This window comes from Mastacembelus armatus, chromosome 20 (genome assembly GCF_900324485.2).
Source record: "Mastacembelus armatus chromosome 20, fMasArm1.2, whole genome shotgun sequence".
NCBI lineage: Eukaryota > Metazoa > Chordata > Actinopteri > Synbranchiformes > Mastacembelidae > Mastacembelus > Mastacembelus armatus.
The window spans coordinates 11,585,625-11,601,723 of record NC_046652.1 but is presented as its reverse complement, the minus strand read 5'-3'; the positions used below and the strand labels follow the sequence as shown (position 1 = coordinate 11,601,723).

Sequence of the window (16,099 nt, the reverse complement as noted above, 5' to 3'; positions counted from 1 at the left end):
TGATGGGCTGACAGCCTTACGGGGTCTGTAAATACATGGGAGTAGTAGAATAACCGTTGCTACTGTCAGATGATCTCTGACCTTACAGTGTACTTTTAGTTGCCTAAGCTGGTCAGAAGAGGGCATCAGAAGCACCAGCTGTTTGCAGTGAGTGAAGCTACTAATGGTGAGTGATTCTTGAATTTTGTTTTTTAATGAGAGCAGTATATTCTCAAATATCTACAGTAGGTTTTTTATAAAGTTGTATAATATGATTGCTGAGAGTAACAGGTAATCACTTTGATTTGTAGTGCTTGATATATGTGCATGGTTATAACAGTTCTTAACAAATAGGTAATCAAGTTAAAACCTGAATGTTTATAATTTATATATATTTTTTCTAAAGAAAAAAAGAGACTTAAAATAGTATTTCCTTTTTTATTCAAACCATACAAACATTTGTTGTCAGTTACAAAAGTGCAAAATGTCTCTTCTGGCAGAGGAGTAATGCTGATCACTTGAAATTCCCCTCTCACCCAAATCAGCCTGACCCCTATTCAGAGCAGGGGAATCCCTGCTTTCAAAGTCGATTCTGTTTTGGCCCCCAGAAATTACCCATCTCCTCTACTAACCTTAGTTATTAATTGTATGTGTGGGGGAAAAAGTTGAATACATTTAGCAAATTGTTTTTTTTTTTTCTGAAATTGTCATAATGTTCTTTTTTTATGTTATCCAGGTTTCAGACAACACTTTACATGTTCAATTTTAATTTATTTTTGTAAGATTGGCAGTGACCATTCTCTTTATTGACAGGTGGATGCATGTAAGGCACATAAAACAATGAACTACAAACATTACAAACTGTGCAGCCACATAAGGCAATACTAACTGTTGATGATACTGAAGTTGTTGAAAGTAGTGTAATACTCTGGCAATACACATTCTGAATTTAAGAGCTTTGGAGAAAACAAAAGGAATGATTTCCTATAAAAACAACACGTCACTTATTATTGGTTGTCAGATTAACTGTTTGTTATTCAACACAGATTTGAAACCTTAAATTACTTACTTCATGTAAGCATACATCAAGCACCACCTTGGAACCAGATCACCGTGGAGAAAATTTCATGTGCTCTGTGCAATTGAATATCAGATAATCACAGTCAATATAAAAACACCATTATTTACATTTGAGAGTACCTTACCAGACTAACTAGACCAGGTCATTTAAATGTCTAGTAGATTAATCTCTAAGATGCAATAAATACCTAACTGTGTTGTATATTAGATTTTTATTGTGGTCTTGATAAAAATTGGCAGAACTACTGATGCACTTAAAAAGCAACAACAAAATGACAAAAATGCAAATCCCAAAACAAAAATATCACAAACCTATTATATAGATATATATGAAGGCACCATCAAGGCCTGTCAATGACTCACCTGCTGGAACAAGAATGAATTTAGCATGTTTGTACCTGTGGGATCAGAATGATAGATACCTGGCACATGGGCTAATCTATGTACTTAAATAGACAGTGTTCAATATTAAACCTTGAATGCATGCACTTTTACTAATACTGTGTACAGCAAAAACAGTGACAATACACAGAATACTGTTGCAAAGTGAACTTTTGCTCATGATCATCAGTATTTAAACACACTTCACATACACCAGAGTTTGCCTTTTTCCTAATGAAGGAGAAAGCAGAGATACTGAGAGAAGAGGGAGGGAGAGACAGAGAGAGAGAGAAAGAGAGCTACTACATGATAAACTGGAGAGAACTCGTGTCTCCAGTGACCGTGTTGTTTAAGCCAGGGGCTACACTATGAAAGGTTGTGGATGCTTGAGGGGTGGTCAAGGATGATGAGATCCTGGGACAGACCTGTAAGATGGAGAGTCTCAGCATCCCTGTCACCAGGATACCCTGGTCATAGCCATACTCAAGCATTGAGCCAAAGTCCATACTTACCCCTTTCCTCTAGGTATCCATGGTTTAGGGCCTCCAGTTTCAGGCCAGATAGCTGATGGAGACCCAGCTAAGATATAGGTTTTTCCCAACTTGGCAAAAGATGTGGCTCTTTTTCTAACGTCCAGCCGATGCCTGTTGTTTAAAGCCATACTGAACCCAGTTGTAATGAGTATCTCTAATCTCCATGAGGGATGTAGGCAGTCTCTGGTTCTTTGATAAAAGAATTCCAATTCGCTATGGGAATTTCCTTGGATGGATTAAACCTCCAGTGGCAAGACATCTGGAGGTGATTGACTGACCCCTTCCCAGTCATTCTAGGCATATTTTACTGTATGTCTATAAGAGGAGAAATGTGATGGTGACACATCTCACTATGTTATCAAAGAAATAGGAATTATGTTCAGCAAACCAAAGTTCATTTCTAGCTTTGCTTGGTGTCACCATGGGAGTTAGTTATAAACAGTAACAACCTAGGACGTAATGATTAGGCTAGCCCCTAACCTATCTCTTCCCAATACAGCATAAGCCACTGACTACCCAGAAATACCAGGGCTGTAAAAATGCACGTGTACAGCAGAGCCCAACTTGTCAATACAGAAATATTCTGAACCAGTACTCCCATGAACAGGGCCCAAAATGTAGTTGTCTGATGAGACAATGGTTTGCCTGAATGTGGAGTGACCCATAAAACAGACAGCTTGATTGGCCTTCCAGAATCTTGCTTTCATGTTCACACATGTGCAGAGCCCACAAAGAGCATAGTGTTATAAGCCTCTGTGCCAAGCATAGAATGGAAGCAGGTATTAAGCCAAAAGATCCACAGTGGGGACACCTGTATGATGAATCCACTGCTTTACGCACGGACGGAGGACTGGGATGTAAACATACCTTAGTGAGCCCTGGAGCCAACTGCCATTGTAGCAGATACCTACTAAATCTGATACACCACCTGAGAGTGAAGTCTCTACTGGACAACAGAGCTGTGCCTCCGTTCAGAATTGTCATTAAATTTATCACTCAAAGGTATAAAAGCTTTGTGCCCTGCCCTTCTTACCAGGCCAAACTGTGGAGCTGTAGGGAACAGGTGGTGCCTTGGAGGTTGGCAAGGAGCTGCCAGTTTTCATGAAGATATGATGTCCTTGGAGAAAGTGCAGTAAATATCTGCTAAAAATACTGCTTGCAGCCCCACCTAAGCCAACCTTAGGGAACCAAGCATCATTCACTGCTAGCCCAACACTCTGTCACGGACACATCCACTGTCAAGGTTACAAAGGCTACCACCACCCACAGCGGAACTCCCATTGCTATAGCCACTGCGTTCTGTGTTTGTAGATGGCCATCCTGCATGGTTTTGTCAACCTCTCTGTGGTTGAGAAAATGACGAGGACAAAGAGAAGCGATGGCACAACGTTAAAATCACTCATCATAAGAAGACACAGCCATGACACCAACAAGATGAAGGCTAAGTCTGAACGGTACAACTTTCCCCATCTTAAATTTGCCAAGACACTCTATGAAGGATGTGTTAGCATGATGAAGAGAAGGTATTTATGTTCAGATCCAAATATTTAATGCATTGTGCATGTTCTAAATGGTTTGAGATCCCAGAGATGAATTCCTCGTTGTTTGTTGTTGTGAATAGCATATTAAATAGTCAATCACGTACAAGAATATCTTTATGCCATTGTTTCTCAGCAGGGACCGAGCTGCTTCACATACTTGCTGATACCCTTTGGGCTACAGACAGACTGAATGGAATGAGCAAAAGAAGGGCTGTTGGTGTGACACCAGAGCAAAGTCACCACTTCGCGTCAGAGAGTGATTCTTCCTCAGAAGAGTGTGACTTCCTCCTCAAGTGGTTAACCTCATTCTCTGCTACGATGCACATGTCCTCAACTTGGACCCCTCTCCTATCCTTGCTTTGATATGTCACAGGTACGCCACAGACCTTTAATAAACTCGCACACATACGTTATTGCTGAAAACAAAAATATCAGTTAATTACAGAAATAGAAGCAATTTAAATATATATTAATATTTGTCATTAATCCTTTTGACTGCTGTAAACTAAGACTTATGACCAAGTTGCATAAAAGAAAAAGCTAGTTCTTACTTTGGGATGCTAGCAGGGTCTTTGCACAAACAACCCACGCAACAATGTCTTTACAAATCATACAGCCAAGTATCTATATCTAGGTTAATTGTTGTAACTTTGCTATGCACATCAAGATTGACCTATATACTGTTTAAAAAGTTGAAATTTGTTACTAGTTTAGCTCAGAGTGTTGAAACATCAAAATGTAAAGGATTAAATGTTGTTACTGACTCAGAAGGCCATTTGGTTACCATATGTCCATTTGGCGACTGAAAATGTTGCTAGTTTACCCATAAAGTAATTTTGATGTATATATAATTAGTTTGGCTAGAGTAAATATTTTTATAGCCAAACCAAATTTTTCTATTTTCACTTAAGTCATAGACTCGCTGCTCTGCCTCTGTCTCATCCTGAGTATTTCTATTTTAACAAGACATTACAGCTAATTTTAATTTTTCAATGTTTTGCTTGAACGATAAAAAGCGATAGAGTGAATGGTGTTAAAGAGACATGGCATTCTTTTTGTCTTCTTTTTGTTATTGCATTTTGGACCAACTTTCTGCCCCTGCCCTTTTGCCTGGCTGCAGACATGCACTCTTTATTTCTTTTCTTAGCCCTAAAACACTGAAAAGTGTCTAGTGGTTCTTGGTTTCACTGGCAAAGTCCTCAGATACATTTGGTAACACTGTGTTACCTGCCCTTGAGTCTCCTCTCTCTGAACTTTAGACATAAACTAAGAAGACTTGACAACTAGGAACCAGAGGACCCTTTGAACCATGAACCAAGGGGCTGAGTCCCCCCTCCATTATTTTTCTTTTCTTCAAAGGAAAAGGTCAAGGCTTGGGCTGAGAACATGCCCACTTCTTCATCCCTACCCCAGGGTGAGATGGACATCTCGTAGAAGTTACTTCAGTAAAGTAGAAGGTTACCCCATGGTTTCAAGTACTCTATCTTAACCTGCTGGTTCAACTGCTGTCTCTGTGCCTTAGACCCCTCCTGCCTTCCCTGTCTGTAGTGGCAGCAGTTGTAAAGCCAGGCCAGGACAAGGGGGCAAACGGTGGCTTTCCTTATTAAGCAGAGGTCAAAAGCTTCTTGCTGCTGCTTCTTGAGGATGCTCATTTTCACCAAAGCATGACGAAAGATATATAAGCTACATCCATGACCTCTGGCTTCTGAGTGTCACTGAGGCCTGACATTTTCAGTCAAAAAGCTGCCAATCTGCTTATTCAACCATAGCCCAGGACATATCTTCTGAAACAGCAAAGGACAATGTTGTTCACTACGCAGATTTCATCCTAAAGAGCAGGGTTAATCCAGGGAGTCCATCCTGATGTACAGATAGCAGCATGACTGCATTCAGAACATACTCTGACTCTGCTGCATATTTGTACATTCTCTGAAAAATGAAAGTGCTGATCAGAGAAATACTTCAAGAAACAGAAACAACCTGGCAGTTAGAGTATAGGTAATAAGCCACTGAAGGCTTAACTGCTGGGGATTGGGTCAACCTCTGCTCAGATCCCCTGGCTCACCAGCTTTGAGTGTCCCTTGTTGGTTAAGACCTTGAACTGTAATAGCTCATTTCATGGAGTTGCTGGTAAAAGTTGCTTTGTTGATAGTAATGCTGGTGGAAACCTCTTACTGCCATATAAATCTGGTTCTACCCACTTGATGTCCACCAGCAATTTGCAAATCTTGTATAGACTGTTTCAATCCGGGGAATAGCACTGGTCACAATGGAGGCCTTAGACTTCTTGTTCTGGAAAGTGGAATGATCGTCTTCTTCCTTCATATCATCCTAATTAGAGAAGGTCAAAGTTGGCATTGTCCTCTGTGTCCTTATCACCCATTTTGCCTTCCTCGCAGTCAAGAAGCTCCTTGAATGATGGTGGCATGACCAGGGACTTGGCATCCATCGTGTCTACTGAGCTGGCAGTGGTCCTGGCTGTAGTTGCACCTCCCAACAGGCAGGGGTCTTGAATGTTGGTCACCCCTATGATCATCTTGCTTTCCAAGATTGATGCATACATCAAGGGTCCTTACCCAAGATGAAAGCATGGCATAAAGCAGGGCACAGACAAGGTATAGGCTCATTAGACTTGAGCTCTGACCCGCTGGCAGGGTTACAGCTGTAGATGTGCTGATCAAAAGCGAAGAGACACTGTGGTGTCCCGCTAGGTTTGGCACAACACGTTAACCTGTTTGTCACAAGTGCTAGCAGCAGAATTTAATCCATGCTAACAGCTCTCGTTGAAATCGTTAGTCAGACTCAGATAATCCATTCTGCTAACAAACTAATGCTAGGCAAATACCCAGTAGGCTCGCTGTTATGAGGTAGCCTCAATTACACAAGCGCACACAATGCTTGTAAGGACATAAGAGGTAGCTTGGGGACCAGCACATTTTAATCCATATTAATCCAACTACTGTTCTAAAGCAATCTGTGTAACCACTAAATGTGCTTCACATAAGGACTTAAACAGCATGATCCACACTGAAGCTGGGAAACTCCGTTAAGCAGTGCTCCTTCAAGGGACGACTACGAACTGTTGTAACCAAGCTAGCCTGGACATGAATTGGGATTCTCAAGTTTTTCAAGGGAAGAAGAATGCCCAGGGAGGGATTAGTCGACCATAGTAATATGAGGTGGGCGGAGCCCAAGCACAGCTCCACAAGTTTGTCACCAACAAACATGGTGTTTTCAGAGCTTGCGGAGTTGGTGACATCAAAGCGTTTCCCACAGTGCAAAATCGAGCAGTTACAAAAAGAACAAGTCTGTATAAAGAAGGAACAAGTCTTAAAATAGTATTTCCACTTTTATTAAAACAATACAAACATTTGTAGTGAGTTACAAAAGAGCAAATGGCTCTCCTGAGAGAGGGGCAGTGCTGGGCACTTGAAATTCCCCTCTCGCTCAGATCTGTCTGGCCTATATTCAGGGCTGGGGAATCCCTGCTTTCAAAGTCAGTTCTTTACTGACCCCAAGAAACTGCCCTTTTCCTCTGCTAAACCTACAGAAAGAGTACTGTATTTACATATTATATATAAACACACAATAAATGTGAAAACTTAAAAACTAAATTTAAAAAAAAAGTAGAATGCATTTCACAAATCTTAACATTTCTGATAATCAGACTTATATAAATGTTCCATTATTTTATCTTTTTCAGGTCTCACAAAACCATTTACATGTTTAATTTTGATTTTATCATATTTCTCAATGTAAGATTGGCAGTGATCTTTCTCTTTATTGACAGGCAGATACGTATAAGGCACATATCTTAATGTATTTTCCTTCCATCAAAGGAAATGATTTCTACTTCTTTGAAAAAAACAAAAAAACAAACAATGAATGCACAACTATAAAAATGACAAAAGTACCAAAGAACAATAAAACAATTTGTACCTCATTGTTCTGATGCTGAATAAAAAGTAAACAACTTAATATTCTGTGTGCAGTCACATAAGACTGCAAGGCAATACTAACACTGTTGAATAAGTCACTGCAATACTCAGCAGTACACATTCTGAATTTAAGAGCTTTGGAGAAAACAATAGGGATGGTTTCCTATAAAAACAAAACATCACTTTACAACACATAATACCATGAGAGGACAATTCATGTCAGATGGACTATTGTTGGTCATTAAGACAGATTTAAAAACCCTAAAGTTACTTATCTTACTTCATGTAAGCATACACAAAGTACCAAATTGGAACTTGATCATCACAGCAAAAATGTCCATTATCATATCAGCTCCAAACAATTGTGCAATCCAACATGAAATATCAGATTATCACAAGCAGAATATAAAAACACTGCTATTTACACTTGAGAGTACCTTACCAGACTAACTAAATCAAGCCATTTAAATATCAAGTAAACAACTCTCTATGGTGCCTTGAAAACTTGAATGTATTGTCCAATTTTTGGACTCAATACCAACTTGACAAAAACATCAATTGGTAAAAGTTGGCAGAAGCATTGAAACATTTACAGATTCACAAAAGTAACATACAAACAAAATGACAACAAATGTAAATATATGACTTATTAAAACCTATGATATATAAAGTCACCATCAAGGCCTGTTAAATTAGTGGCCAGATCTCACCTGCTGGAACAAGAATGAATTTAGCATTTTTGTACCTGTGGGATCAGAATAATAGATACCTGGCACATGGGCTAATCTATGTACTTATATAGACAGTGTTCAATATTAAACCTTGAATGCATGCACTTTTACTAATACTGTGTACAGCAAAAACAGTGACAATACACAGAATACTGTTGCAAAGTGAACTTTTGCTCATGATCATCAGTATTTAAAAAGGAAGGCCCTCCAAAAACAGCCTTCATTCCAGAAAAGGAACTATAATCTATACTTAATTTTGTGGGATGACATTTTTACCAAATAAATGCGTTTGGCAACTGCCTGTTGCAGAATACTCATATATAGCAATTAAATCTTGATAATTGCCACTTTTGTCTTCACATACACCAGAGTTTGCCTTTTTCCATTTTTACTAATGAAAGAAAAAGCCGAGACTGAGAGAAGGGGGCGGGGGGGAGACAGAGAGAGAGAGAGGGTGCTACTGCATGACAGTCAGGAATTTGCTCTCCTCAGCAAGGGTAGTGAGGAGAGAGCTCATGTCTCCAATAGCCATGTTGTTAAGGCCAGGGGTCATACTATGATAGGTTGCGGATGCTCGAGGAGTGGTCAAGCGTGATGGGGTCCTGGACAGACCCTGAAAGATGGAAGGACTCAGCACCCCTGAGACCAGGCTACCCTGGTCATAGCCATCCTCGAGCATTGCGCCAAAGTCCATACTTACCCCCTCATCTAATATGCCAGGCACATTGCCGTCCACTGTGCTGGTCACCTGGTCTGTAACAGCAACCAAATTTCCATTGCTACTACCCTGTCCCGCAGACTCAGTTACGGAGCAAAGCAAACGCTGGTCTTCTAGGACAGGAAATGATGACGCCTTATCATCTCCTGGTTCATAGGAGAGGCAGTCACCAAAGCCTTGTTCTAAGTATCCATGATCTGGGGCCTCCAGTTTCAGGCCAGATACTTGATGTGCAAGGGGACAGTGGTCCCCATTCTTCTGCACCTGTTGCTGTTGGCTGAGGCTAGTCTGGATTTCATTTATATTGTCAGGATTGAGGTACTGCTGGGTCCTGACCAAGTTCCTGTAACTGCTGAGTGGTGGGCAAGGGGCATGGATGTGCCGACTGTGATGAAGAGCAGTTCCCTGGGAGAGCACTGAGAGGTTGTCCATAGAGGATCTGCTAAGAATTAGGTTGTTCCCAGCTTGACAAGAGATGCTGTTGTTGTGGTGCTTCTGCAAGTGGCTCTGTTTTTGAGGTCCATTTGACATATGTTTAAAGCCATATGGAAGTGGGCCACTGACAATTTGTGACAAGTTAGGACTATCAATGGTGTTTACAGAGTTGTGGCGAGTACCTCTCATCTCCACACAGGTATTAGGTGAAGTCTCTAGCTTCACCCCAGGGTTCACACAGCTAGCTCTTTTACACGGGTTTGTTTGGGCACTGCTGGTCTGGAAATCAAGTGACATTTGTTGGTGGACCACCATGTTTCCATACCTGCCGAAAGGCACAGGCAGGGGTCCATGTTCTGTGTCTGACCACCTTCCATGCTTTGTCTCGTGGTTTTGTTCCCTCTGAGGAGACCTGTCAGCACTCCCAGAGCTCACTTCATTCCACTGTATGGGAAGCTTACTGGGGCTCTTCCTCTCTGCTATCTGCTGCTGTTGGAGACTATGGGACCCAGGGGGGACCACATTCAATCCTGATGTCTGGATCTGTTCCATCTCTTCCATAGATAATCGGGAGGTATCCTTTTGGCTAGAAGCTATTTGGTCCTCAATGTGCCTGTAGGAGCTACCATCCCCCTGATCTTGGGAGCGGAGATACTCCACCAAATCATCTGGTAGCATGTCCTCATCTTCAAGAAACAAGCTAGCGTCTCCATCATTTTCCATGGCCAAGGCTTCTAAGGCTGCATGTTCTGTGATGCTAGGAGAGTACTGTGAGTGCTGTAGACGTCTCTGCAGGTTTCCTTCTGAACGTGTGCCGTTCTGTAGGCTAAAGTTGCGAATTTCATTTGGCAAATGATGAGACAGAGGTGGAAGAGGGTGGAGGTTGTTAAGGCTGTTAAAGCGTTGCACGGGGGGCAAATTATAAGTGTCAAAAGCCTGAGTCCGTACTGGGTCACTGGCCCTCCTGTTCCCATTCAGTGGTCCCTCACCAGGATAGAGGACCCTTCTTCTGTAGACTGCATGTCCCATATGTCCATTGGTGTACCCCCTGGTGCCATCACTGCAGTGATGTGGCCTGACTAGAGGCGGCAAACAGTCGTTACCACCCTCATCCATCATGGCTATGCGAGTCTTCAAGCTCATGCGTTCCATGTTGGGTAGAGGTGTTGGAGGTGGTCCGCCAGTTGCTGCTGCATATTTAGCTTTAAGGTGGTAGTGCTGTGCTGGGGTTAAACTAAGCATCCCTCGTGACCCCCCTCCTGCTCCCATTCCTGCTCCTCCTACACCTCCACAACCCCCACCTAATAGTATTCCTCCACCCCCTCCTCCTGCCCCACCTCCATGCTGGCTTGCCTCACTGGACCGACGGGAGGCATCAGTGGAGATGGGGTCGTAAGAGTCGGTTGAGCTAAGGTTGTGGAGACGTCGGTGGTGGGTGACTGCCATTGTACCGTCACACTGGGAAGTCTGACTGGAGCGTCGACTGGAGAAGCAGGGGGAGATGCCTGAGGAGCGACGGCTGCTGCTCAGGTAGGCTGAACTGGTGGCACTACCATTGCTGTCACGTCGGTCCCGGAGCAAATTGAGCACTGTTAGTTCAGTGCTGCCCAATTCAGCATGAGCAGGTGGCTGAGGAACAGATGCCCCCCACTGCCTGCCCAGACAGGATCCTAGGAAGAGACAGAGAGAGGAAAGAGAATGAAGGAAGTTTGGATGCAGAGAGAGAGAACAAAGAAATTATATGGAGAATAGGAGATTACAGCCAAATAAGTATAAGTGAGGAGAGATCCTGAAAACAGATGTTACCATAGACAACTGGAAGCACTTGGCCATGAAATAATGTTACATGCTATTCTCTGTAACATGATATACAGCTTGATACGGTTTTGATACCATTTTCAAGCAGAACAGTTAATTTTAAGCATTTCTTTTGCCTGAATGCTTCAGCCAAAATGGGCATGGAATTCAGGATAATTCATTTCCCAAATTCTGACTGGTACAAGCATTTGTGGTATTGTGTACATTCAAACAGGTGATTTTTTTTTTTTTTTTTTTTTTAACTTTTAAAAGAGCATGGTGAAAAATGTTCCATTACCCATACTTGGACTTCAATTCAGTGCTTTTCAAAGAAAATAAACTTATAAATATAAAAAGATAACCTTACCCTTCCCCAGGATGGTGGGTAGTGTGGAACATTTAGGGGGTGGTGTAGGGGACAGGGGCCCCAGCCTGGGCAATGCTCCATTCACCTGCTTCAGCCTCTCCATTTTGACATGCTCCATCCAGCGCAGGGGGCGGCCAACACTTCGCCTCGCCTGCAGGGTCAGCATGGCTGCAGTTGCTGTGGAGACTGTGGAGTCCATGATGGGGGCTGACTCACCCTCACAGTCCTCCTCCACCTCCTCTTCATTTTCCTCTTTCTCCTCATCCTCCTCCAGCCCCTCCCCTGCCGGGCGTCCAGCGCTCACAGCAAGCTGGACTCCACTGCTGATGGGGGACTGGTCACTGCTGCATGTAGACTGACCGCCAGGGCTTGGCTGAGACGTCTGACAGACAGACCAAGGAAGAAAGACAAGATGATAAGAAGACTGGGAGAAGAGAGGAGAGAAAAAATAAAAAAATGACCCGCAAATTTACTTCAAGGTCACAAACAATGACACAATGTAATGCTTTAAAGGATGCATTCCCTCTGACATTAGACCATGAAAATTATTCAAAAACATGACTGACCATTTTGAAAAATAAACCTTGTGTCTATATAACATATCTTGCATAATCATTCAAATTTGTCCTGGCTGTCCAAAGAACAGAAAGAACTGTTATCTTCATTCTTTTAGAAAAAAAAGTGTTTTGTACTTTACTGGGGCACAAGTAATGTTTTCCCCTTTGATCCAGTGCACCAAAAAAATGCTTCAAAGGAGTAAATCATGGTTTGGATTGTTTTCAGAGGATAAGATAAAGGCCTCTTGTGAGACTGGCTAGTGCCTAATTAGGTTGTTGACTAAATTTTAGGAACTATGTTGCACGGAGGAATAATGGAATCACTTATTTTGGCATCCAGTGTCACCAGTGTTTAGAGGGGATTCACCCTGTTTACCACTGAATAAATCTGGCTGCACAGTAGCATCCTGGGCAGTATCAAACAAACTTTTATACCCAAAGGCATCGGCATTGCTCTCAGAACTGCATCTCTTTTGGTAAATATTAAAATGTTGGACAGAAGAATAATCCTTTGATGAATGAAGGGGATGAGAGAATCCTACAATGAAAACAAATCTGGTTGTCGGTGGATGCAGTTGTGATGGGATGAGGAGTCCAACAGACAATTAAACAATGAGGAAAAAAATGAAAACGAGAATAGAAAATATATATTTTTAAATGCAATGTTAAGGGACACCTATCTCACCTTATTACCCACTGTCCTTATTAAGGAAAGAAGAGAATTGCCGAAGCATTGGATAGAAAAAAAACATTTACTCATTAAAAGATAATAGTGTTAAATGTGCATGTCCAAATTCAATGTTAAATCACACATAAACCACTTCAATTATTAGGCAAAAGTAAAGGAAGTTGCATAAAGTATTAGAGACTTAAAGGAATCTAAGTACTGTTAAAGGTGTGAATGCCAGGGAGGCATATGAATAAAACCCTGAAAATAAGTCTTACCATCGGCTTCTCTGTCTTGATGGACTTGACCTGCAGACATTCATCTTGTTTTGAGGTAGCATGGTTGTACTCCCTTTGGTCTGTATACCCTCCCAGGGGCAGTTGCACTGGCGAACGGCCCTGGCTGCTGCCTCCAGGTTCCCGGGGCTGGGGAGGAGGACGTGGGTAATCTCCACGCTGTTTCTTGGTGACATGTGCCTCCGGTCCGTGAACTGTCTTCACGTGCTTGCGTAAAGAGCTGGGGTCTGTGTAGCGTTTGGTGCAGCCTGGGATTTTACACACATATGGTTTCTAAAAATGAAAGGAGGAAGATATCATTAGAGCTGTGAGTTTCCTGTAAACACCATATTCAAACAGCAACATATGTAGTATAACCATCTGAAATGTTCGTCAGTACCTCATTTGAGTGTGTGCGATTCTGATGTTTTGCCCGATCTGAGGCATTGGAAAAGGCCTTGTTGCAACCTTCATGTTCACACACATAAGGTTTCTCTCCAGTGTGGGAACGTAGGTGGGTCTTAAGATTTTCCAGGCGTGAGTAGGCCTTGGTACAGCCTTCAAACTGCAGGACAGGGAGGAAGCAGACATTCCTCATACAGCCTTTGTATGTAAAGTAGATTTCCATCAAATAAATCAACAGCAACTAAATTAAACTGAGAAAGGAGGAGTATTCTTACTGTGCACTTGTGTGGTTTTTCCCCAGTATGCCTACGCATGTGGACTACTAGCATGTACTGTGCCTTAAAGGGCTTCTGCTCTCGAGAGCATTCCTCCCATCGACACACAAACTCCTTCTTCTCCCCATGGATGTGGTCATTGTTAATGTGCTGGAGAAAAAAAAGATGAAATAATATAAACCACAGCATGTTTTATTATTGTAGCACTTTCTATGTCTGTACATGAGAATGAAGCAGAGATGGGGAGTCGAGTCTGCGACTTAAGACTCGAGATGCACTTAAGTTGCACACAGTAACTTGAGACTTGACACTTGATGTTTGGGACTCGTGAAAATTTATTCATTTTAGCAAATTAGCTTAAATTTCTGACAAGCAGTCTTTACTATTTTCTTCTTCTTCTGGTAAATAAGTGGCGCAGCAAAGGTGTACTGCTGCCCTCTGTTGATAGTCAGCACATCCCATTCATGGCATGCCTTGCCACTGGTGACAGTAAACTGCAGTAAATTGAATTGACTTGAGATTTGACTTGGACTTGTGACCAGAGACTTGAGACTTGACTTGGACTTTAAAAAAATGAGTTGTAAACATCTCCGGAATGAAGTAAGGATTAAGTGTAATGACTTTTTGCCTTGGAGTGATCTTTTGATCAGCTTGAGAGAACTTTTGTTCTACAGCATAAGAGGTAAAAAAAAAAAAAATCCCCTTTTCTGTTTTCCATTTGTTCTCATGTGGTTCTTTCTTCAATTATTTTCTTCCATCTTATTTCTCTTAACTCTTTCCTTTTCCATCCTTCCTCTCCCTCACTCTGTTGAAATCTGCACAAAGGCTGGCAAAAAAAGGCAGTCTCAGTGTCCGATCTGAACAGGATTTCAAATAAAACCCTGTCACTTCGCATCACATTGGGCCCTCGCCCTCCTTGACAAGTGCTGACAGTTGTGCTGGCGTGGCAACTTCCAATCTGAGGCTTAGGAAGAAGAGAAAGTGGGAGGGAGGTGAGAAGATAGGGCAAGAAATCAAAAGTTCAGTTGACGCATCTAAAATGCAAGGGCTTTACAACTCCAGCCAAGCATTATATCTGTGAGCACCACCTTTCTCTTGCTCCCTCCTGTCTTTCCTCCTTTTTTTCATCTTTCTCCTTCTTTTCTCAATGTCTTGTAAAGCGGGGTAAGTTGTGGATATTAGGAGGGATGAAGGAGGTGCAGAGAAAGAAAATACATGCAGACGTAAACCCTCTGGGGATGAACTCAACATCGTGCTCTATTTCATACACAATACTGTGTGCTGACCTCTGAAGGGCTTTTTCAAAGACGAATTTAAACCCAGAGAGACAGACACAATATCCTGACCAAAAGAAACCAATATTATTACATTCCTGAGCAGGGGATGAATGAAGGAGGACAGATGGCAACAGAAGAGAAGGAAAGGGATAAACAGAGACTTGACTTTGAATGCTTTTAAACGTTTTGAGAACCAATGCTTCTTTAAGCACTTTTTGCAAGGTTGTTGCGCTAAAAAACATGCAGGACCGAAGCAAATAAAGTATCCATAGTCGGTGCCCCTCCAGGCGTGACACTTCTCTGACAATGGCATCTTTGTAACTTCCCAGTGCCCTGCCCACTGTCCAGCTCATGACCCCACATGTAACTATGGAGAGAGAAACTGCCCTACTTTTAGTCTTTCTTTGAGATATTTTGACCATGTCTGTCCAAAACTACAAAACCACTGTGCTCACTACCCAGTAGCACCAAAGAAGGAGTATCGACAAATGAGTCAGCACGGTAACAGCAGGGTGTGACAGCAAAAGCAAAGTGTAAAATTGACATTAATATATCCACAGAGGACCTCCATTATTCTCATTTGACATTTTTTAATTTTAAAGTGACAAAACAAGACTAATTCTAGGGAAAATGATTGGGGACTGCATTGCCACAGACGTTAGTGAAGCTTCCCCAAGATTGATCTCCTCCCCACCCCGGTCACAGACTCAGAAAACCTGACTCGTCTTCTCTTTTTCTTCCTCTCTGTGAGGGAATCACTGTGACAAGAGATCGGTCTGTTCTGAGCAGCGTTCAATATCCCCTGGCTGAGAGCGATGGGAGAGTGCCGCGGTGTTGGATCACGCTGGTGGCTGGCACAACACAAGTGCACGCACGCTTTCACACACAGATGGATACACACTCACACCCTGTTTGTACAAATGAAGGAGGTCGTTGACGGGTGTGATGCATGAGCCTCGGAGCTGACAGAGAGGGGGACAGACAGCAAGGGGAGAGGGGCCGCCGAGAAACCTAATGGCATGATCTAATGGCAATTCTTATTGAATCAATAATCTCCATGCTGAGCAGACAGGCCCCGTTGGCCGGCTAAATCGACAAACAGGTGCTGATAGCGGCAGCACGGCAGGTTATTCATCTTCCCCC

The 16,099-nt window shown here is 42.4% G+C and overlaps 1 protein-coding gene across 2 annotated transcripts in view; it reads right to left on the bottom strand.

Moving 5' to 3' along the window:
- Positions 1-6,844: 6,844 nt before the first annotated feature.
- gli3 (GLI family zinc finger 3) overlaps positions 6,845-16,099 on the bottom strand; it is an 86,478-nt gene continuing 77,223 nt past the window's right edge. The window contains exons 10-14 of one of the 2 annotated variants that reach the window (XM_026292506.2): positions 13,680-13,829; positions 13,400-13,564; positions 13,003-13,293; positions 11,501-11,882; positions 6,845-11,006 (exon numbers count right to left, since the gene is read on the bottom strand). In XM_026292506.2, coding sequence (XP_026148291.1) covers positions 8,641-11,006; positions 11,501-11,882; positions 13,003-13,293; positions 13,400-13,564; positions 13,680-13,829 — 3,354 coding nt within the window. In that variant the 3' untranslated portion in view covers positions 6,845-8,640. The remainder of the gene's footprint in view (positions 11,007-11,500; positions 11,883-13,002; positions 13,294-13,399; positions 13,565-13,679; positions 13,830-16,099) is intronic. The other variant, XM_026292505.1, reaches the window with a different exon arrangement.